At 46.6% G+C, this 23105-nt stretch overlaps 1 protein-coding gene and 1 long non-coding RNA gene across 4 annotated transcripts in view; one reads left to right on the top strand and one right to left on the bottom strand.

Moving 5' to 3' along the window:
• Nucleotides 1-6447, top strand: part of LOC109145861 — a 53028-nt gene extending 46581 nt beyond the window's left edge. For 2 of the 3 annotated variants that reach the window (XR_005603201.1, XR_005603199.1), the window contains exon 5: nucleotides 314-6447. This is a non-coding gene — a long non-coding RNA (uncharacterized LOC109145861). The remainder of the gene's footprint in view (nucleotides 1-313) is intronic. The other variant, XR_005603200.1, reaches the window with a different exon arrangement.
• Nucleotides 5761-23105, bottom strand: part of MED13L (mediator complex subunit 13L) — a 173064-nt gene continuing 155719 nt past the window's right edge. Inside the window, 10 exon segments of the mRNA XM_039561361.1 lie at nucleotides 5761-8607; nucleotides 9643-9755; nucleotides 10058-10219; nucleotides 12107-12261; nucleotides 14321-14497; nucleotides 15713-15871; nucleotides 17057-17199; nucleotides 17610-17833; nucleotides 19251-19439; nucleotides 22231-22450. Coding sequence (XP_039417295.1) covers nucleotides 8475-8607; nucleotides 9643-9755; nucleotides 10058-10219; nucleotides 12107-12261; nucleotides 14321-14497; nucleotides 15713-15871; nucleotides 17057-17199; nucleotides 17610-17833; nucleotides 19251-19439; nucleotides 22231-22450 — 1675 coding nt within the window. The 3' untranslated portion in view covers nucleotides 5761-8474.

Below are 23105 nucleotides of genomic sequence, written 5' to 3'. Positions count from 1 at the left end.
ACAGAGTTTGGGCTACTGACAGCTAGACCTGAGCAGATGTCTCAAGTGCTTAGGACTCCTGCAGCCTCCTCTCCCCACAGCAGAGTCACCAGAATGTCCAGGGGCAGGCTCTCATGTGACTTTGATCCATGCCAGGGATGGATTCCAGATGGATACTTCCCCAGCGTTGGCCTACAGGCATGTTTCACACAGCATTGATGGGGTGTTAACGATGCTAAAATTTCAGCCAAGCTCCTCAGACATGCTGGGTTGGGAATGAGAAGAGGAGTTCTTTAATAAAAGCCTGATGTAGACCCGGCTCGTTTACCTGTAGTGCAGCCAGAGGAGCCATCAGAGCACCTGGAAGAGGGAAGTGAAGGTGCAGCCCCTGCCTGTTACCAACCGACTGAAGCACCAGTGGATTTCAGCATTTCCCAAGCGTCTGGCTGGAACTGGGACCTGGGATGAAGCCATTTTTCGGAAGGTACCAGGTGGTGTGCAAGTGGTGACTTGGTCCTGTGGGGTCTGGAGGGGATTTGCCACCTGGAGCTGCGAGGTGGCCCAGGGCAGGGGGAGATGAGGGAAGGATCAGGCACATCCCCACGGAGCTGAGGCTGCAGCCCTGCCTCCAGCTCCCATGGGGCCTTCAGTGCCCTGGGACACACACAGAGCTCGGGGCAGTCCTGGGAAGGGGCTCAGGGGCTGCTCTCCCTGCCCTCAAGTCCTGCCTGATCCCTGGGGTGGGGACATGCCACAAGCAGAACAGAGCTGGGCCATTGGGCTGGGCTTGGGCTGCCTGAGTGGCATTACCACACTCCTGCTGGGGTCATTTTTGGCTCAGACATCCCACTTCTTCTTTCCTGAAGTGAATGATCCTGAGCTGTATCCTGGTTTAGAGGCCACATCTATGTGTTTGGCATAATTTTAAATTTTTTTGTGTGTGTCCTACTATGAATTCCTTCTGGTACTTACTGGCCAGTTCCACAACATTCTGGGATCTTTTTGTAAGTCTTTGCAGAAGATTTTAGTTTTCATTGTCCTGAATAATTTTATATCATCTTGACTAAAGTTTGCAAACTAATGCTCTGCCTTCTGCTGTTTGAGAGCCTTAAAATGAACCAGAGCTCCAGCCAGTGAGCCAGTGGCATGGATTGTTACAGACAGGGAGTAGCAAAGCCAACAGTTTGCCCAAAATCCCACATCAGTTTGGGCAGCTTTAGAGTCTTGATCTTTCCTCTCCCCTCAGTCCCTTTAGCATGCCTTCTGTACGTGCTTATTAAATCTGGAGGGGTTCTTCTGATTAACTGCACCATAAATAACTGCAAAGCCATTGCTCAGGAGGCTGAAGGGGTGGGCAGTAGTTGCACCGAAACCTGGAACAGCAGTTCCATTCCATGAGTGCTGGCCTCAGGCACACTGGGGTTATGCATTAACACTTGGTGCCAGTGCCCCTCACCTGCACAGGCACCCTGGGCTGCCACCAGCAAGTGTCCAAAGAAACAGGGAACAGGGGTGGAGGAGCCTCAGTGTTGCACATGGAACAGAGGTCACCCCAAGTCCCCCTGCCTGATCAGGAATCTGTAGACCACAGCAAAGTGTGCTTCCTGGATGGGCAGGGGACTCATCCAAGTCACCTGAACAGCTTTAGAAAAGCAGAGAGATTCTGGGAAAATGAGTCTGCATCCTCTTGGCTTCTGACTGAAATTGTTCAGGGAGGGAAGATTATGTATTGTGGAAAGGGATGTTACTTGTGTGGGATATTTCTTTTAAATAAAAGCAACATTTCACTCGTGAAAAGGCCCAACATCAAAAAACAAGTCAGCAACAAAAAGTACAAAGAGAAGGGCAAAGATGTGATGATGAGGGGAATCTCCACAGCAAAGGAGGGGCGTCCTCTGTCCCTCTATTGCCATAGAAGCCACAGGACCCTGGGTGGTGCGAGTTGTTTTCCCCTTGGGCTCCCTGTTCTTTATGGCTAAAGTCACCCTGAGACCGGGCTTGGGCCCGCGCAGGTCCCTTTGCTGTCCCCTGGCCGTCCCTGGATGCTTGGGCAGTGCAGCAGCTTGTGCCATTGCAGCAGAACCCTTGCCCAGCTCCAGAGTAACAGGGGAAAGAAATCCAAGGGCAGTTGCTTGTAACTGAGATGTTGCTGAAGCCAGGAGCCCGGAGAGCTGCTCACAGCACCGTTCTTTTAGCACTTCCATGGGCCATTACCCTGCTGGGATTAAGAGCCCCCTGCCCTGCCATGCGCACCCTGCCCCATCACCTGCCTCTCCTGGCCTGGCTTTTCCCCAGGCACTAATGAAATTACCACCGAGACTGATTACAAGTGGGGTGGAGCACTTTGACCAATGAACCCACACCTGCTCGCGTGGTTGACCTTTAATGATCCAGCTCTGTAACTGTGCAGTTTAATTTGGTTTTTTAAAGCCTAGTCTAGGCAGAAGCTGGAGTTTCATTTGCCATCAAAACATGACCCCTGCTGGAGGACCAAGGATGTAACTTCAGTTATTCATGTGGACAACCCCACACAGAGAAAGGCTCAGATGTGATTAATGTGACATGTTACAGCTGTCACTGGCTGCAGGAAATCACAGACAACTGAAAAAAGGTTGGCTTTAAAAGACTTCTTAAAGTATTCACCCAACTGGAAAGGTAAAAATGTTTTTTCTGGTTATTGTTTTTTGGTTGGTTGGTTGTTGTTTTGTTTTCATTTTTGGGTTTTTTGCATCCGTGGGATTGTGTTTTACAGAATTGCAGGAACCACTGAGCTTTTTCTGCAGTGCTCTGTGTGTGTGTAATCCTTTCTTAATGGGAGTTCTGGATATCAAAGCAGAAAGTTCTCCAAACACTCGCAGTAGCAGCAGTGCATTTGAGGATGTAGTTTGTTCCTAGATTTATACCAGCCTGACATTTTCCCAATGGCAAAATATTTAAATAAAAACAAAGAGATTGTCAGGTAGGAGTTTTTTAAATGCATGTCTAATTTAGTGTGTAAGGAAAATAAATTCCACTTGTGAAGGCCCTAGGCCTGCCCTGGTTGCCACGTGGGCTGCAGCAGTTCCTTGCTGGCCTGGCTGGGTCTTTTAAAAGGGGCCAGCTGGAGTGAGCATCAGTGCTTGGGGAGCAGCTGATGTTGCTGGGTAGATGACAAAGGTCCTGCAGGAGCAGGTACTGCTGAAATGAAACATCTGTCCAGCAGCAAAAGGTGTGTGTGTGGTGGGAGAGAATCCACATTCCTGGAATGTGAAGGTAGAGGAGGTGGCTGGGTACCAGGGGTTGGCTAAGAACTGAAAAAAGAGCTTTGGGGATGGAGAGGGCGCCGACAGCAGAAGCTGCTGTAGTGTCCTCAGAGCCAGGTGAGAGTGGCAGTCGAATTGGACCAGACCCTGTGGAGCAACCAGAGGGAGCCAGTGAATTCCAGCAGATGTTCCTATAGAAAGAGTCCTCAGCAGTGCCATGTCCTGCTGGTTTGCTGCAAGGGGGCCCTTGTGCTAAGCTGGTTTCTCACCGTGATTCTGAAAGGTTTCAGGAAGTAGCCCTTAGAGGGAAAAGCTGGCGTTTATCAGCTAAAGGAGCACGTGCTGTCTGGTTTTGGCTTGTGTCAGCTGTACTGGATACGCCCATCCACGGCTGCAGTGGCGACAGGGCCTGGTGTGGCAGCAGAGCAGGAGCTGCTCGTACAGAATGGCTCAGCCTGGAGCCTGCCCTGCCCGGAGCAGAGCTCCCGTAAGACCCCAGCACTGACAGCTCAGGGCAGCCTGAATTCCCAGCTGGCCTCGCACAAAACTGGGGCCATCTTCTTCGTCGTCTCTGCAGAGTATTTCAGGTTTCAGACAGCCCTGAGGTTTCTGTATCCCGTGGGATGCGCTGTGGGATTGCTCCTTTGACACCTGGTAGGGAAACAGCCAGTGAAGCACAAACCAGAGGCTGCCCACAGAAACGTTTGTTCAAGGGTTAAGCTCAGTGTCAAAATAGGGAAGTGGAAGCTGCATAATTTTATAAATCCTGCTTTGTTTTCAAAGACCAGAGACTTCCTGTTTGGGGATCCAGGGCTGTTTCCATTTCCACTGTAAATAGTGAGAGACTGCCCATAAACCTCATGTTTACTTCACAATTTGTGATGCTTTCTGCATCTGCTGAAACAGCTTTCAGGTGGCCATGACATTCAAAAATAGAGATGGCAGTTGGGAAAGGAAAAGTAGTTTAATATCAGCCTGATCTTTAAAAGCATTTTCTTTATTGGAGTTAAAAGGGCTGAGTCCATCACCACAGTGCTGTACATATTTGTTGTAGATATTCAATTACTGTTACAAATCAACTGAGATTTCAATGTTTTCATTCAGTTCTTCCTTACAGTCCTCATGGAATGGAATATTTAATTGGTAGGTTTTGTCTGTGAAGCCAATGAATTAGCCACAAAGTAATCTCCATGCAACAAATACTGCTCTGCAGTAATTCCAGGTACTTCCAGCTCTCACAGGGAAAGACCAAAGTGTAACTGTTCAGTACAAATGCAGACAGGGTGATCGAACAATGTCATTTAGTACCATTATTTACAGTGAACTACAGTACAGGGAACTAAAAGATACAAGCTCGAAAGTTTTGAAAAAAGGTAAAATCTTCAGGACTATTTTTGTAACTATCTAAATTCAGAAGTAAGATGCACCAAAATTCAAAGTGGACCAGAATTAACAACTGCTGAGGAAATCCCAAATGGCCATTAAAGAGCCATGGAAAGGAGTGGCAGTTCCTCCACCCAGTCACTGGATGCTCATATGGGCTCCAGCTGTCATGGAAAAGGAGTTCTTTTAGGATTCTTTGTAAGGGACTAAGCCACAAACATCAGCTGTGAAACATTTGGGGGTCTGCAGAAACTCCCCCATCCCCTTTTGCCAGCTAGCACTGCTGTAACAGGGGCTGTCCCTGCATCCCAGCATGGCACAGCTGGCTCCAACAACCCTCACACATCCCAGCATGGCACAGCTGGCTCCAACAACCCTCACACACTGGGTTGGCCACAGCTGGCTCCAACCCCCACATCCCAGGGTGACACAGCTGGCTCCAACCCACACACACATCCTGGCATGGCACAGCTGGCTCCAACCCCCACACACATCCTGGCATGGCACAGCTGTCCATTTAGTGTCATTTTGGCAGGTCTGTATTTGGGAATGACTCTGCTAAACCCAGAGGGTCTCGCTTGAAGAGACCTGCGGTCCAACAGTCCAACCCAGCCCTGCCCACAGCACCTACAATTAGCACAGAATTCACAATTAGCACAGAATCCCAGGGTATCCTGAGCTGGGAGGGACGCCCAAGGATCATGAGAGTCCCGCTCCTGCAGCCGTGGGGTTTGCAGCTCCTCTGGGAAGGCTGAGGCCGCGGCTCTGCTCCCTCACCCAGGGCTGTCCTGCGCGGCCCTGGCCCTGTGCAGGGAGAGGGGCCGGGCCTGACCTGCCCCTGCCAGCGCCTCTTGGACACTCACCTGCTGCAGCTGGAGAACTTCATCCACCACTGCTGGAGCCCCTGCATTTGGAGCTGCCCTTGGAAAGCAGCCACTGCTCCCGTGGCACTGGATTATCCCAGGCTGCTCCTACCCACCCCTCTGGCAGGATTTTCCATCCGTGGCAGCAGCGACACCCAATTTCCCCTCACAACAGCCATGTTGAAACGTTTGTTTTCAGCTCCTTTCACATCCCTGGATCTGCACCTTGCAGTTCCTTCCCTGGGAATGCCAAAAACTCAGAGTTCAATACAAGAATAAAACTCCACTAACAGTTTCAGTAATTCAATAATTTATTCATCTAAAAAAGTGTGTAAAAGTATATAGCTCTCATCCACAAGGTATATATGAATGACATTTAAAATGGAGGTCTTTTATTATTATTGTTTCTTTTTATCAAAGTCTTTTTTAGTGTATTGTACCAGCGATATACTGTAGATTTAAAATGAACTTCACATTTTTTTTGTTTTCTTTCAAATTGTCGGCTATATATAAAAGAAGCTCACTGCAAAATGCTCAGAGAAAAAAAAAAGAAAACAAAAAGAAATTCAGAACTCCCCAGAAATGTACAGCTTTTACATTTAAAAAAGGTTCTGAAATATACATACAAGCATGCTGGACATTCCCCACCCTCCTGCTCCCTTTAGCTCAAACAACTGTAATAATAATTCTGGATTTAGGCATGATTTTCCGAAGTTAGAAATAAAAAAAAAAATAAAATAACTTTCTTCACTCTGTAGGAAAGCCAGGGCTTGTACATTTCAGATTAATTCAGTAAAAAACTCACAAGTAAAATAATGCATATTTAAGGGAAATATTATACAGAACTTTTCACACTGAAGTACATAAGATTTTTCTTTAAAATCTATTGCCATTCATTTATTTTGCACAAAAACGTATAAATATGTCACCAGCTTCTCTTAACTTAAAAAAATTAAATAAAAGACACCAGATGAAAACTACTCCTTGCTGCCCTTTTTTTAATTTCTAATTTTTGCTTAGAACCAGGTTTGTGGGGAAGAAACGCCCCTGGATAAAAACGGCCCATTTAAAAACAATAAGCAAAATAATAATCCAAAGTTCAGATGAATCCTGGGAACAAATAAGCCCCAAATGGTAAAAGATTACAAATGTCTACTTTACATTTTTTTCCTCCCCAAGTTAAATTTTTTTATACAAGTTTACAATCTTCATCTTTTTATGCTCTTCAAAAGGCCTTGAGAATTTTCTTTTCTGATTAAGAAAAAATAGTACTGCAATATTTTTAAAGTCAATTTTACACTGTACACATTAGATACAAATGGTTTGATATCAGATTTTTTTTAACCTATACATTGCAAAGAGGACACCCACACGGAGGGGTGGAGCAAGGAAGGAAATAATCCATTTACAGGTTCCTCCCCTGCCTTCACCTTTTCATTACACAAGCAATTCTTTTTTTTTTTCTTTTATTATTTTATATAATTTGTTTTAAATGTTACATTATCTCAAGAAAAATACTTTTTAAAATCATAGAATTTCATTTTTTTTAACCAGAACATGAAAGTCTTTTGGAAGAACTCTAAACTTGGTAGTTTTTCTCCACAGCCAGGGGAGGGGTCACCCAGCCTGATCCAAGTGCCCGACCCCGGCCCCCTCCTGCTGCCCAGTGCACCCCCAGAAATGAGGGAATGGGGCTGGAATAGGAACCCCTTGGAGCCTGGAATGAAGGAGTCATAAAAATACTTCAATTAGCCATTAACCTTCCCAATGGCGATCATTTCACTAAACAAAGTAACTTTGCCACCACAGTGGTGTAACTTCAAGTACTAATTTAATGATATAATTTTTAAAAATTATTTCTTTGAAATAATATTCCTATAGTCAGAAAAAATACACCAGATTTGTGACTGATTTAGTGTAAACAAAAACCATATTTTTGGATATGTACATGGACGAGTCTGCCCAGAATTAAAGGGCGACTTGGCTTTCAGTAAATACTTTTCTAGCGTCACTAAATTTACTGGAAATATATTTCAATCATAGCTCTACAATAGATTAATTTACCACTTTCCACTTGCCCTGACATTGGGCTTTAAAGTATTTTTCCTCCCTATCTCCCTCTCACTCTTCTGCCTTAGGTAGTGTTATCCTTCATTAAACATTGGCCATTCCTTGCTTGAACCAGGCTAAACGCAGGGGAGAATTCCTTAAAATACAAGATACCCTTACCAGAACACGCTTCCCTTCCCAGCCTTTGATTGTTAGGAGCTTCACTTTTGATTTCCAGGTCAGAAGAGTGAGAGGTCTGTAGATAAATAACCCTACAGTGGAACGGAGCTGGATTTTTAAGGTATTTGTACTGTTCCCAGTCCTTTATAATTTAATCCCTCCCCTCCCCAAACCTAAAAATAAATAAAGTATCTCCAGACCATTCATATCTACATGGACAGGTAACAAATGCATGCATTCATCCCAATCCACTCTGACAGGAACTCCAGCTAGACAGAAAACTCCAATATTTATACGAGACTATGACTGTGGTTTTGTGTTTGTGGTTTTTTCCTCCTGCAAAGTCCCAGCTTACGACGATCAAACAACGAAACACCTGAACTGGTCACTACAAGGTGGTTTTTACTCGCAGGGCTGACACTGCTCGCAGGTCTTTATCAGTTCCTAATGCAAAAAGATCCTGTAGTCTTCCTTAAAAAAATAAAATATTAAAAAAAATAATCACACTGACCAGTAGTTACTGAGCCACCAAACTAACACTGGCTTGAGGTTACTGTGTTCACTGTTCTTGGATGTTCCCAGATTTTGGATTGAAGCTGCCAGAGATGTTAATGGGTAGTTTAGTTTTGAACTCTGCAGAATTCACATGTGCTTTTGGAGGAACAGAAGCACAGCACAGGACTGGTCTGAAGAGAAGCAAACTGAGCTCTTCGCAGGTCGTGGCACGTTCCTGGGCGGAGGGGAGAAGTAGCCAGAAGAACAAGTGCTTGTGTGTGTCCTACAGGATGTTCATGATGGCGTTGTAGAGCTGGGTGAGCACCACGAAGTGCACGGGCAGGCAGGAGCTGCGGTCCTGCGTGGCCGGGTTACACGTGAGCCAGGACAGGGCGTTGTACTGCTCCAGCACAAACCTGCACAGCAAGGGAAAGACATCACAGCCTGCCTTGGGGGGCTTTGTTAGAGGCATCTCCTGGAGGCACACCCTGACAGGGCTGCCAGTGTGCTGGCAAAGTAGGAACCTCACTAAAAGCAGGAGGGTTTACGTTTGCTATGTCTGAGCTATTTGCATGAAGGCCCTCCCCAGCACCCAGATTCTGGACTCTCAGTGGTTCAGATGCCACTGCCGTCACAGCCTTGGGGATTCAACACCTCCACCTCCACTTTGTGCCAGTATTTGCTCACCCTGTTCCTGTGGTCCTGTATCTAACTGCAATTTCTCATCTTGTAACTTGGGTCTGTTGCATCTCATCCTTTCCCTGTCCACTGCATCCTCCTTTTACTCAATACCTGGGACACTGTGAGAGCTCAGTCCTCCAAGAGGACACAGATTGAGATCTAGAACAATACACCCCAATTTCCTTAGATTAGACATTGCTGTTCCCTGCTGATGTTTGTTTGTTCAGTGGGGTGCCCCACACTGTGTGTTCTCATCACACACACCTGTGTTCAGTCCCACAGGTGGGATGGAGGCAAACAGGCCTCATGTCATCCTGAGCAACACAACGCACACCCTGCATGCATTCAGGAACAGTGGCTCCTTGATATCCCAATCCTAGCACAGTGGTATCAGGGAATGCTTTTATGTCCTCCAAATCCATTTGGTTTGGTGAGTAAAGATAATGAGTGGCACAGCCCAAATTAGATCCCAGGGGAACAGAGCAGTCTGGAGGGGGCAAACCAAGGTGCGTCCCCCTGGCAAGGCTGAGCTGTTCTGAGTTTCCTCGGCATCATTGTGCACAGCAGTGGGAAGCCACAGAATTCCCCCTCACAGCCCTGCTCTAGCACCTGGAGGAGGAGATGCCCTGAGACACACGTAGGGCACAGCAGGGCTAGAAACTGCTGATGAAACAGGTAAATAATTGTGACAGGTGAGAAAGGTTCCTCTGAAACCTCTGAACTCAGTCCCAAAACGTTTAGGGCAGAAATGAAAACCTCAAAGGTGTTACCTCAAGACATCTGATGTAGTTTTAGAGTCGAGGGGGTGCGGAACTCGCTGAGAATTTCTGGCAGGTAGAAGCTCGTCTGTCTGCGCTACAGAGATGTGGTGATGGAGAGAGGCCTGTGCAGAGGGAAAGAGCAAAAATTAACTCCTCATACAGCAGGTACTGCTAAAGATTCCCAAGAAACAGATCCATGCTGAATCACCTCAGGACAACGTGGGAAGTTGGCAATTCTGTGTTGAACCCACCATGACCATGTGTATTTCCAAATTAATGGTTACATTTTTTAATAAACCGACTGGAGCTCGCAGTTCGGGAGTGGGAGGTCTCAGGGCCACTGACACCACAGACCCCACCTGCAGCTCTTACAGGCATGGAAATAGCGATGGATAGCGAGTGCTCCATGCGGAGCATAACAGACCTTCAGGAAGAGGGGACACTGGTTCTGGGCCTGAGGACAGGAGGACCAGAACCACTGCGGGAGGTTCTCCGCTTTGGCAGTCGACACGAAGTATCCCAGAGCCAGCGGCTGCTGCTTCAGCTCTTCAGGGGCTTCCCTGGACAGGAGACGTTCACCTTGGCTCTGCAGAGAGGGAGAAGGCATCTCTGAGGGTTTGTGTCAATACAGCCCACTCGTGGAAAGGTGACTTTGTTTGCTAATTACTGTCCTGTGACAAATGAGCCCTCCCCTTTAGTCAGTCAGGAATCTTAGTCAAAGTTATCCAGGCCCTGCCTTTTTCCCCTGTAGTGGGGTTCTCCAGGCTTATGTTTCAGAAGCACTGTAGATTCCCAAACAGCTGGGAGAGCAGTTCACTTCATCCATAAATGTCAACAGGTTAAAAAAAAAGGGAAAAGACTCCACTGCACAGAAAGCAGCTCAATTACAACTCCCTCCCTGCCAATCCCTTCCAGTGGGTCTGGACAGGAATCCAAGGCAGGGAACAAGCCTGGAGCAGAAAGCACTGGGAGCCTGGCACACGGGGCTGGTGACCAGCCATCAATTATTGCCCTGACCCCGGGCCCACGGGGGGATGATCACACACTGCTGCTCTGCTAAAGCCAAACATTACACTGCAATTACCAGGCCTGGCTTAATGGTTAATCGGAATTACTCGGGTTCAGCTGGAAGGGGCTTGGCCCGGGCTCCAGGCTAAGGCCATGAACCTCCCAGGGCTGCTCCCAATGGATGCAGATCCAGTGAGAGCAAGCTCTGCAAAGAAGTGGGACAGAACAGGGATTGCTGAGTGAACTGGGGAGAGAGCGAGGAGCTGTGATTTATGGCTGCAGGGCTTGGCAGCAGAATTTAGAAGTTTTCCTTTGCCCACACACCAGTTTGGAGTAACTGGGACAGCAACATGCTGTTATCAAGCCTTTGATGGGAGAGTTGCACAATCCACACAAGGTGGTTGTGGACTGAGCAAAATGCAGGATTAGCATGTCTGTGGCTGAGGCAGGAGGCATTTCTCCCTCACTGACTTTATTAAAGCTGCCGCTGAGGCATTTTGGCAGAGGTTGCAAGGAAAACACAGGCAGGACTTTCTCCTTCCAGGGGTGAAAGTAGCACCATTTAGTCAGTCATGTTCAGGAGTGAGAATTCTGGTCTTGAGACATCTCAGTGACGTGTCAAAAATGGTATAAAAGTTACCCTGTTTCTCTCATAAAATACCATATCATTTAGTAAAGAAGTAATATGCTACTGCTTTAAACTTACTACTTTTAGAACAAAACTTCACAGGAAATTATGAAGCATAAAGCTTCTACCTAATTGTGATGGAAACCATTTTAAGAGAACAGCTCAGTCTTACATGATTAAATGTAGGAGTGGAAGAGTTCCATCAAACCTGATCCAAGCTATGCCAATTCAAAAAAATAACTTGAATTACCAAAAATAATTTGCATTTTAAGTAATCACTGATGTTGGAACTGGCTTTATAAAAGCCACTTCAAACAAAAATAACTCCCAAATGCTGTGTGCTCTGGGCTAAATATTCCTAAGAAAAAACAACATTTGCATAACCATCCAGCACCTGCAGAGTTTCCATGGGCAGGGTTTCATCACTGGGAGAATTCTCTCCCTCTTGCCTCCCCTGAAATCCACAGGAACAGGGCTGTCACAGCTTCCTTTCTCTCAAAGACTTGTCACTTTGTGCCAGGGACATTCCGTAGGATTTTCCAGGAAAGAATGGATGAGTACAGATTAAATCTACGCAGGGTCATCAGGTGTGATAAAGCTGCTCTCTCCTCCTCTCTCCCCCTCAATTATCTACCAACAATTAACTTGGAGGGTGCAAACAGTGCAGAGACACCTTCTCCAGCAGTATTTAACCTTCAGTTTTAACCTAAGTTTTGCTTGGTTTTGACCTAATTATATGTAAGAATCTACAGGAAAAAAAAGATTTTGTTGGAGGATTTGGGTCTTTCTTTGTATTTTATTTTAAGCAGTGTGTGCCCTATGGTGCTCCAGCCTTACCCTACTGTGATGGTAGTGAGATCCCACTCCAGTGCCAGATGGTGATCCAGGGGAAGGAACTGGGGAGGAATTTGGTGAAGAGTGAAGATTCCCTGTTATCAAAATTCTAATGTCATTGTCCATGTCATCTGGGAATGGGAGGTCAAACATGTCATCTGAAAAGGAAAAGAAAGGAAAATCATTTCCAACGTGCTCTACTCTTTTCTCCAAGAAATTTTTGTAATTTATTACCATTCTCTTTAATATCATTCCCTTTTCTCTTTTACATACTCCTAAGATAGATAAAAGCAGAGATAAACACTTTACCATTTAAGCCCCCTTAGAACCTTTGACTTCAAGGGAGAGTTGGCAGGCAACTCTTGGGATAATGAATTTTAGCAGCGGCCACAGAGTGAACAGAATTCCCGTTGTAGCAGCTCCATAAAATCCAGACTGAACTTTGTAACAGAACAACTGACACCTCTGTGCTGTTGGTCACAGAGACCCCTGACAAAACACTTGGAATTATCACACCCAGCTCCATGTGCTGCTGCCACAGGTGCTGTTCCTCAGGCTCCCAGAGCTGCACACCAGCTCCAAACTCTGGGAACAGCCCTGGCACTCCAAGGAAACTGCCCCCAGAATCTGTGAGAGCAGCAAGGCCCCTCTCACAGCCAGGGACTCGGGATCCTTTCAAACACTGCACCAGGATCCCCAACAATGGAGCTTTCACATCCCACTTTCACCTCAGGAGTTCCACACAGCTCGTTAGCATAATTGGCTGTATTAATTTGGTTTATGTTAATATGCGGGGAGGGCTAAAGATACTGGGAAGATGTGTTTGTCTTGTGGATTCCACTACTCATCATCTGCACACAGGTTACAATACCCTGAGTAAGTTATGGGAGGGAAGGATAAGGCACCATCAACACAGAGCCAAAAATTACAACATCACAATACGGTTTAGAGGGGTTTTTCTTACCCAGATTTCTCAGCAGGCGAAGAAATCCAAGCGTATAATGACATTTCAAGTACATTTTAGTGGGCAGACAGGGATAGTGGGAGCTGTCTGAACTGCATTAATTAGAACTGCAACCAAATTTATACTGAAACACAAAGCCCTAAATAGAAATCATACATCCTACATGTAATAAATAACAATTTCTCTTGAAAAAGAGGAATTTACTCTGTGTAACATGGAAAAGGATGTGTGTCCTGAACTAATTTCACCTGAAGGCCCAGTATTGAAACAGGCAGGTGCTTGTTTTCCTTCATCTCCCAAAGAGAACCTCTGGACTGCCGGAGCAGTGATTTAACTGAAGTTTATTAACTTGTGTCCTACAGCCTCAGTAAACAAACCACAGCTAATGTCATGCTCTGCTTGGCCCCCAGAGCAGAAATGAGCTGCCTAATGGCAGAGGAAGCAGCTTAATCATTAAGTAGAGCAGAGCTAAGAAAATTAAATTTAACACCATTTTGGAAAAGGCCATTCTTGTACCTGACTCTAATTAACATCTGCAGCACCAACGGGCAGGTTAATGCAGGTTAATGTTTGTCGTGCTCGGGAGGGATCCCGGGGCCTCCTGGGACAGGGATTGAGAGGGGCAACTTCCCTTCAGAGGCCCTGGGACATTCCAGGAGGGACAGATCAAAGCCTTCAAAGCAGTGGCCTGCCTTCCTCTCTAGCCCAACTGCCCTCCTCATTAACACAGCCACTGTACGTGTAGTCACTCTTGGTTTAAATTGCTCTGCACTCATTTAAAGGAGTTGGGACAAAGCAGGAAAATGCTTATTTGATATAAAGCATGAACCAGAGTCTTGCTGACTCAAGCTGCAGGTTCAGTGTAAAAGCACTCTGGGGGCATCAGGAAGTCTCGGGTTGGGATATTTCCCCTATTCTGCAAGTGCCTCCTTCCTGTCAGCTCTGCACACAACAGGGCACGATGTGAAGCACGACTGGAACATGCAGGCTGGCCTGACCAAGTCACAACAGCACAGAGCACGTTCTGGCCTGTGCCACTCGCTCCACTGGCTGCTCCACGTCCCTTTGGGAACGAACTGGTGTGACTCTGAAAACGCTCGGGGAAAGCCCCTGGAGCTGAAGCCCTGCGTGGTTCCCTTGCTGGGGTGCTGTGGGGTCCGTGCAGAACCCTGGCCCCCTCAGGGGTTTATTCCCACCCAGCTCAGCTCTGCTGATGCCCTGGAAAGGCGCTGAGGGATTTCCCTCTCACTCACCGTTGGTGGGGCTGAAGCCATCCTCATTGGGGTAATTTGCAGGTGCCACCTGGATGGTGGCAGAGGTGGGGAACACCAGGATGTGTGTGCAGGAGGCGTCCTGGGGGGTGTTGAGCTGGGACGACTGCAGGTTCAGCGCCGTGCTGCGCCCGAACACCGAGCCCATGGTCACCGCGTCTGGGGACGGAGACGAGGGCACAGGCGGTCACTGCATCACCTCCCAAACACGTGCTCTGTGTCCAGGCACACCTCTGCCCACCCCACCTGCTCTGCAAACTCACAGACACGGCTGAAGGGCCTTATCTTCAAAAGATTGAATTGCTGCAAGAGCTTGACAATAAGATCAAGACCAGCCCCACCTCTCCTGTCATTCTCCTGCCCCTTAATCAAATATTTACTTGTTAAATGAGGGAGTTAAATTGATTTTTCACACAAATCTCTGTAGAATTATGAAATAAACCCCACTTTGGTCGATATGAACACAAACATAAAAATAAAGCCACAGAACAATAAAGCTTCTCCTCCTCCTCCTCTATTCTCAATTATCCACCAACAATTAACTTGGAGGGTGCCAACAGTCAATGCAGAGACACCTTCTTCTGCAGTATTTAACCCGCACCTTCAATTTTAACCTAATTTTTGCTAGCTGTTGACCTAATTACATGTCAGGATCTAAAGGAAAAAAAGATTCTGTTGAAGGATTTGGGTCTTTCTTTGTGTTTTACTGTGATATGAAAAAAGCCTAATTTGCCATCTGTTTTCTCACATTACAAAATCTCTGCTTTGAAAATATTCAACATGGTAAGTAATTTTCAAGCTCAATTAATTCTGCTCCATGTATTAGTCTTTTCTTTCTAAACTTAAAAAACCCCAGTGTGGTTTGTAAGGATATGTTAAGGATGTGTCAACACATACGTTAAAAAGTACTTGCTTAGGTAAGACAGCAAGGGGCTCAACAGTTAATTTTATTTCAACTTAAGCCCAGGGACTGCTGCTTGTAAGTGAACTCTCTAAATAACTTCAGCATGCGAGAAGGCAAGAGGGCTTACTCTTATTCCCATTTCCACAGGCTCCTACTCATTCCCACTGCAGCCTCCTCTGTGCACGAGGGTGTCTGTGACACCACTTCCAACCCATGGGAACTGGGCTGCCGGAGCCCACGGCCTCCCCAAGGAACACATCAGCACTTTGGCAGTGGCCCACAGTCACCTTCCCTCACGAGCCTGCTCTCCCCATGGTATTTCAGGGAATTCTGCTGGCTCAACCTATTTTTTGCCACACGCAGCCATGCTAGTCAAGGTCTTCACAGAAATCCCAAAATTATTGTGCCTAAGTGTGAAATGTGATAGAAGAAGAGTTCCACTGGCATTGCCATAGTTGGCTAAAACATACCTGGCATCACCACGAAGGATCCCTGTGGCTCCATGGCAACGAGGCAGGCACTGAGGATGGAGGGGGAATCTGCTGCGGAGATGCCGCACATGCGGCAAACCTCCTTGAGCTGTTTGCTGATTGTCTGCAGGGAGCACTCCCCGAGCAGGATACTCCAGTCTGCAAGGGAAAAGCACCGTGGGAGGACAGAGCCGATGCAGAGCTGGCAGAGCCAGCACTCACCTGGAAACAGCAAAACATTCCCAACACTTGGCATTTTCCTAATCCCAAACTCTCCAGGACTGACTCCTGTGCACATGAGGGGTCTGGCCCTGCAAACTGGGTGCTCGAGGAGCTCCTGGGGAATGTTTTATTCCATGACAGTCTGTTGGCTTTCCTTTGTTCATTTTTTTCCAAGACCTTTTTGTTTATTTAGTGATGTTTAAGCTGAGGAATCACAACTGAATCCTGTCTCTGTCCCCGTGTGAGGTAACTTTGCCCAGAACTTTTTCTAACACGTGACAAGGCCCCTGAGTTCCCTTGGAAGGGCACTGCAAATCCTGCACAACACGAGGGAGTAACATCAGACCCAGGGCACAAACAAGGAAAGGGTTTACGGAAACCAGTACAGGAATTCAGTGCCAGGGTAGGCCTGCAGCCAGGTCTCCTGTAATCCATGCTATCATGGCCCAGGAAATTCCAGTTTGGAGGATCCTGGTAATTTCTCTGTCAGGTACCTTACACTCAGATCCACTTGGTCAAGTGGGCATCAGTGTCAAGACAATGACGGGGACAAAGGGAGAGAAAGGGCTTCAGCAGCTCTGGTGTAGATTATAAACTCCTAAGGAGACCTGCCTGGGAAGCCTGGATATCTGCTCCCCATCCATGTTTGCCCTCACTAAACTCTGTCAAAATAAACAACAGCCTATCCTGTGTGACAGAATTTGGCACATCTTGTTTACCTTTTGTAAGGTCATGGTTCTAGGAAGCAAAGACAGAACTTGGGAAGGTTAAGCCAAATTCACCCCATCTAATGTCACTTGCAGAGTGCACCCTCAGCAAGTCTGCAGGTGATGCAAAACTGTGAGGAATGGCTGAGTCCCCATCCCTGGAAGGGTTCAAAAGCTGTGTGGATGCGGCACTTGGGGACATGGATCAGTGGTGGCCTCGGCAGTGCGGGGGTCCAGTTGGACTTGATGAGCTCAGAGGGCTTTTCCAACCTAAACAGTTCTGTGGTTCTGTGATTTATCACACTCAAGTTTTTAGTTTGGAAGGTTTGTGATCAGTTCTGAGCCATCCTGCCTTGCCCTCTGGGTCCCTGTCCTCACTCCACACCCGGGAGTGGCAGCCCTGACAACTGCACACCTTTCAGCTCCCCGTGGCCCAGGCGGCCCAGGCGCCCGATGACAACTCTCCAGGGCAGGGATGTCATCTGGACAATGCCGATGCACCATTCCCAGAGCTTCTGCAGCCCGATCTTCCGGGCAGACAGCTTGCTCCTCCTTGACCTGCAGGGGAAGGAATTAAAAACAAGAGTGAGAGGAGAATCAAGGACAATATTCAGATTTCTGTTCTCCCTAATAATGCCACTGCTTACCCTCTACAGGAGTTCTGGACAGTCCCTAACTTACCTTTTACTACTACTAACAAGAAAATCTGTGTGTCTGCTTTCAATACTGCAGTGCCATCAAACTGCTGAGCAACACACCAGGTGTTCCTCAAGGTAGGATTTGTAAGCAAAACAGTTGTAACACAAATGTAACTCCATCAGTTTTCCCTGAGCAGATACGAAATTCTAGAAGTGCCAACTGAAATGTTCTCACTGTAACACCAGCATGATCTCCTGAGCAGGGAAGGGGAGGGATGTGCAAGGAGCTGGTGACACAGATCCATGGGAGAAGCCCAGGGCAGTGAGTACCTGGTGGGCAGGTCGATGTTGACAATGCAGGTCTCCAGCAGCTCCCCGTGCAGGTCGGTGCAGGATGCCAGGAGCCAGCGCTGGTCGTGGGACAGGCAGTACCCAACAAAGAGCACGTTGTATTTCTGACTGGCCTCTCCAAACGTCTCTCCCAGCTCTGTCTGCTTGTCTTTGATGGGGGCCAGGATGAAAGGAGGTGAGTACAGCTGGATTGGGCTGGGCCTCTGCAACAGAGTCAGCACAATCATCAGCAGATAGATCAGAAACTACTGAACACAAGGAACACACACACTGGCAGTGACAACAGAGATAGGGGAGCTTGAAACAGTGAGTAAATTCAAAGCATTCCTAGTCAGGAGGGAGACTGGGAAAAGGGGGTTATAGACAATTCACTGCTGCCAGTTACAGCTGATGCACTTCAAACCTTATCTAAGGATTTCTTTTTATGTACAGGTAACCCAGGGCATGAAAGCAGCATTTGGACCAGTCTCTGACACAGGTAGGAGTTAAAACCCCCTCAGCTGTCAGATCCTCCTGTCCCTTTACCATCTTCAGGTCCTTGGCTGGATTTGCTCCAGTGCATCTGAGTTTCTTGTTCTGAGGAGACCAGAAGGGAGGAGGACAAGCACCTCCCTGGCTGTGCTGCTGGCACCTTCCAAAGGCAGCCCAACTGCTGCTCCTTGGGAGCATCCATCGTGTCCAACAGGACCTCTGGATCAGCTTCTGCAAAGCTGCTTCCCACATGGGCACCCCAAACCCATCTTTGCCTTGGAACTCCTCTCTGGAGAACAAACAGGAGGGGCTTCACCAGACATGTACCATAACTAAAAAATGGTCAGGGTATTTTCTTAATTCTTCAGCAAAGTTTGGGAGTCTGCAGTGCAGACTGAGAGCAAACGTGAGTAAAATGCAATAAACAGAAATTAATTAAATGCAAGAGGGAAATGCCAATAGGTTTGCGTTATGGTGGATTTTGCAAGTAGGTTTTTAAACCCTCCCAAGCATTTACCTTTATGCCAAGGTAAGTGTTTAAATGTTTCATTGGTCCATTAGATCTAAATAAAATACTCATTGTTATCTTCCAAAGAATGCAAAACATTAATAGAAAGTAGGACGGATTATTCTTCCTTTGAAATCCCTGAAATTCCAGCATCAGGGCTTTAATATTTACAGTTTAAAACAGATAAAAGATAAGCCCGTTGAAGAGGGGGATTTCTCCATTACCTCAGGGAATTAATATAACATCTGCAATTAGGCAGAGGAACTTATTTCATATATATGCATATATATGTGAATAGAAATAAAGGTTGGATTTAAACTCTGGTTGGAGCACTATAGACTGAAACCACAAAATGACTCAGAATCCCAAGTAACGATGTTCATTTTCTCTTCTTTCACACTGATCTTTAACCTTCATGACTCAAAACCAGAAGCTTAAAATGTTTTGAAAGCAAGTTAAGTTGATGTTTTTCTTACTATTTTCTATTCTGTATTAGCTTGCCTTTTCCCTTTATTTCATCGTCTTCTATACCTTGAAAAAAATCCCCCAACAAGTATTTTCTCTACTCTTTCTCTTTGATATTTGAGGAAAATGGCTAGAGTTTATTAACAGACTTTGATTTTCTTGCCACCAATACCAACCTCAGGATTTTTGAGGGTCATCTCAATGCTGGCAGCTGGCCCAAAGCCTGTGAGGGACTTGATGTGGATCTGTGTGGGCAGGGGCCTCCTGCACTGGCAGTACACGGAGAACGCCAGAGACTTCAAGTGCTGAATGTAGAAAACCTGTTCATCCTTCATTGTCTGCAGCATGTACTGGCAAGGCACAATCTGTGGAATTCAGACACACAATAGAACAGGGCTGAGAGGCTTCCAGGAGCTCTCATTAATATCCCACCAGACCCACCCACTCATTAGGCACTGAACACCCAGCACACTCTGGGATGCTCCACGATTTGCATTAGAGCTCCCTTGGCAGGAGTGGCTGCAGCAGCCAGGGACTGCATTCCCAGGGACAAAACTGCTTCCATCACAATGAGAGTGAATTTTAATCCATAAAACCCAAACACCTGTATTCAAACACCCTGAATTTTTTAGAACTGTTTTTCTGACCAACATCTTTGCTTGCAGGTGCCTGAACCACACCATCCCTGAATGTTGTGTTCAGGCAGGTTTGGCTCCGTGGCTCACGGTCAGGGTTGGGAATTGTTTGCTGTCCTTGTGGGAATTGGCACTGTGGTAGCATCCTTAGCGAGGGGTGTAGAGGGCACAGTTAAGGTTCTGTTGCAATGACGTGTGTGGTTGTTTCCCCTTTTCAGTTCAGTACCCACTGGAAGCTCAGCAGCCTCAGCTGCTGCTCAGTTTTATTTGTTTCAAAAAGTCATGGGAAGCAGCCCACAAGCATTCACAGGTTCAACCAGCAAGAACCAGAGCTACAGGGAGATTTGCCTGTGAGATGAGTTTGGGGGTTAAGACCCAACTGCACCACAAGAGCAGGAAGGAGAAATGGCACAACACTCCTTCAGAAGGAAACGTAGCATGACAAAAACCTGGTTTTCAGATCAAATCCATTTTAAAATTAGAATGAAATCCCTGTAACCTCACTGTTTTTATCTACTGGTTTTATTGCACAAGTCCCACATGTGGCTGTGGAGGTGTCTTTCCTTTTACAGTGAGGTCTTTGGAGCAGAAACTGTCAATACGAAACATTTATACTGTAGCCTACACTACAAGACCCAAACAGATTCTTTTGACAAATATTTTCAGTAGTAATAAAACTTAAGTGTCACAAAACTTTTACTACTTTATGGCTCTTGCTTGAACCATCAGAACTTTGGCAGCACATTCTGCTTACTAAACATGCCTGTGTGTTTTTAAAAGCCAGCTTTACCCAAGGATTTTAGAAGCTGGGCTTTCCCCTCTGTACAGGGATGGTAATAAAGCTGCAAACATTTGGGTTTGATTTATTTTGAAGTAACTGCATGTTGTGTGTGCTGTGTACAGCTGTGAGAATACAGTGCTGGAAATGGATCACATTTCCCTCAACTTGGAGAAAATTGCTGTTTGACTTTGATGCCTTAAGAAGAACTGATGCCTTAAGAGGCCTCCTGGAAACAGAGACTAGACAGGAGTAAGGGAATAAAGGCAGGTATTTATTCAAAGAGCCTTCAAAGGTACCCCTGGGGGGCCAGAGGCTACTGCCAAGATGGACCCCAAGATGGATGACAGGTCACGAGTTCTTCACACTTTTATAGGTTTGGTTCATTTGCATATCAGGGTTAATTCTCCAATTAAAGCTTCAGTTTAATGATGTAATTCCCCTCAGCTTGCCCCCCTTTAGAGGCTTTTGGTTTATAGTTTTTGGGCCTAGGACGGTCTGGGTGTCCTTGGAGAGCAGGCCTGGAGAGGCTTTGTTACGTCTACCAAGCACGAGAGAGCAGCAGTGAACAAGCTACAGGAAACTCCAGAGTGACACACCAGGCAGTGCAGGATTTGAAAAAAACAGAAGTTAAAACCTAAGGCATCAACTTCAATTGGCAAAATGTATTTTGAGGAACAAACAGAGGATGTGGAAACAAACAGCACAGAGAGAAAGGGTGAGTGTGCTACAGGCTGAGCTGCAATGGCAGTGCAGAGGTTACACGGTTCGTGTGTTTCAGACACCGTGGGATCAGTGGCTGCTTTGGTTTTAGAGCCTCCAGGTCCGCATCAATCAGCTGCCTGCAGCCTACCATGATATGATGTTGTGGATCTGATTTTCAGTTCATCCCCAAGCCTGAAATATTTTGGTGACAGTTTCCCCCATCCTTTCAGGGGCCAATGAGGTCAAAACTATCAAAAACAACAAACATTTTCCGTGCCCAATTTGAGACACCACAAGAACTTCCAATTTTTTTTTTTTTTAATAATTTGAAATACCTTTAAACCAAGGTGAGCACACATGGACAAGGTGCACAGAAATCCTTCCTGCACTGTTCCTCCCTGTGCCCTCTGGCCACCCATACTCCCCACATTTATTGGGGCTCAGCCTCTGTGACAGAGGAGGCCTTGCAAAATGCAGCCAGCCTGGGCAAGAGGCCAGGAGCTGCCTCTGGCTGCACAAATTCAGTTCTTCAGCAATTCCATAGTAAGTAACTTTTTATATGCCAAGTTACATGGTAAACTATTTTTAAGAAGCTATTTAAGAAATTATTTTTTATACCAATACAATAGTTATATTATACATTAAATGTCTGGTTTCATGTACTTCTTTTGGATTAAACAGTATAAATCAGGGGACTATAAACAGCAGACAACCCAACATGTAAAGTAATCAAAGGAGCAAAAGGCCAGTTCTGGCAATGACTACTCAAGTTGCAACTTAAATAACTGAAATCCCTCTCCAGGAAGCATGGGGCAGATTCAATGCAGGGATTCTGTGGCTGCTCTAATTAATTTCCTCATCAAAAAAATCAAGGGGTTGTTTAAATACACAGACTTGCACTGTCAACAAAATAATTTGTAAATAACACCTCCATTTTATGTATTATCTCCCATTTCTCTCTTTTAGCACAGTGTCCGCATCACAGGTGTGCTGCGACAGAGGGACTCGCTGTGAGGGTACAGAGGAAGGCAGAATTACCTGGAGAATGAAAGAATTCCTCATATTCTCAGGCAAGTTGTCCAACATTTCTGTGTAGCATCTCATGAGGCTCAGGAGCCAGAAGTTGGTGGAGGCAGACTCCTCGTCGGCAGTGTAGGTGAAGGGGTCCACCATGTAGATGACCACGGCGGGGGGGTAGGCGTTGCTGTCTGCAGCGTCCGGCTCCGTGGGGATCCCGATCCGCTCCCGCTCCGACGTGCTGGGGGGAGAGCCACGGGGTGAGTACTGCCTGTGTCTGGGGCCAGGCTGAGCCAGGGGGAAGGAAAGCATGAGCAATTCTCACATCCAGGAGCAAAACTAAAACCCAGGAGGATGGGATTGAGATGAGCTGTGCTCAGAGCAGCTCCTAATCCAAAATAGCTGGGGTTAATTAGGCACTAAAGGTACCGTACAGTCTGATGGCATCTCACTGAATGCAGTCAGACCAGATGATGCCTGAAGAAGATGGAAAAGCTGCCTACTATTAGCTCTGTGTGTTTTCATGTAGGTGCACGTCTGGGTTTTGGTGCAGTTCAGGGTCTGCTTTTGGGAGAAGTGGAAGGGGGAGAGCAGGAATTCAGAAGTGCCACAGCAATTCATGGGGCCTGGAATCCTGCTCAGGTCCGGGGAAGGCTCCACTGGTAACAGGAGCAACTATTTCTTACTTGGTAAAATGCTCCTCCCATGCCTCAGCCAGGAGAGAGAGGCTCAACATCTGTAAGTGATCAAAGCAGCTCCGGCTCTGTCAGAAGCCCCTGCAGCTGCTCACAGGGTGTTTTGCACAGATCAGGGAACAGATGTCTCAAGGACAAGCCCAGCTACAGCAGGATGTGGGCTTTTCCCTCTCCATAACACACACCAGGACTATCAGCAAT

The sequence above is a fragment of the Corvus cornix genome, chromosome 15, assembly GCF_000738735.6.
Source record: "Corvus cornix cornix isolate S_Up_H32 chromosome 15, ASM73873v5, whole genome shotgun sequence".
Classification (NCBI taxonomy): Eukaryota; Metazoa; Chordata; class Aves; order Passeriformes; family Corvidae; genus Corvus; species Corvus cornix.
This window is presented reverse-complemented; position numbering and strand designations above follow the sequence as displayed.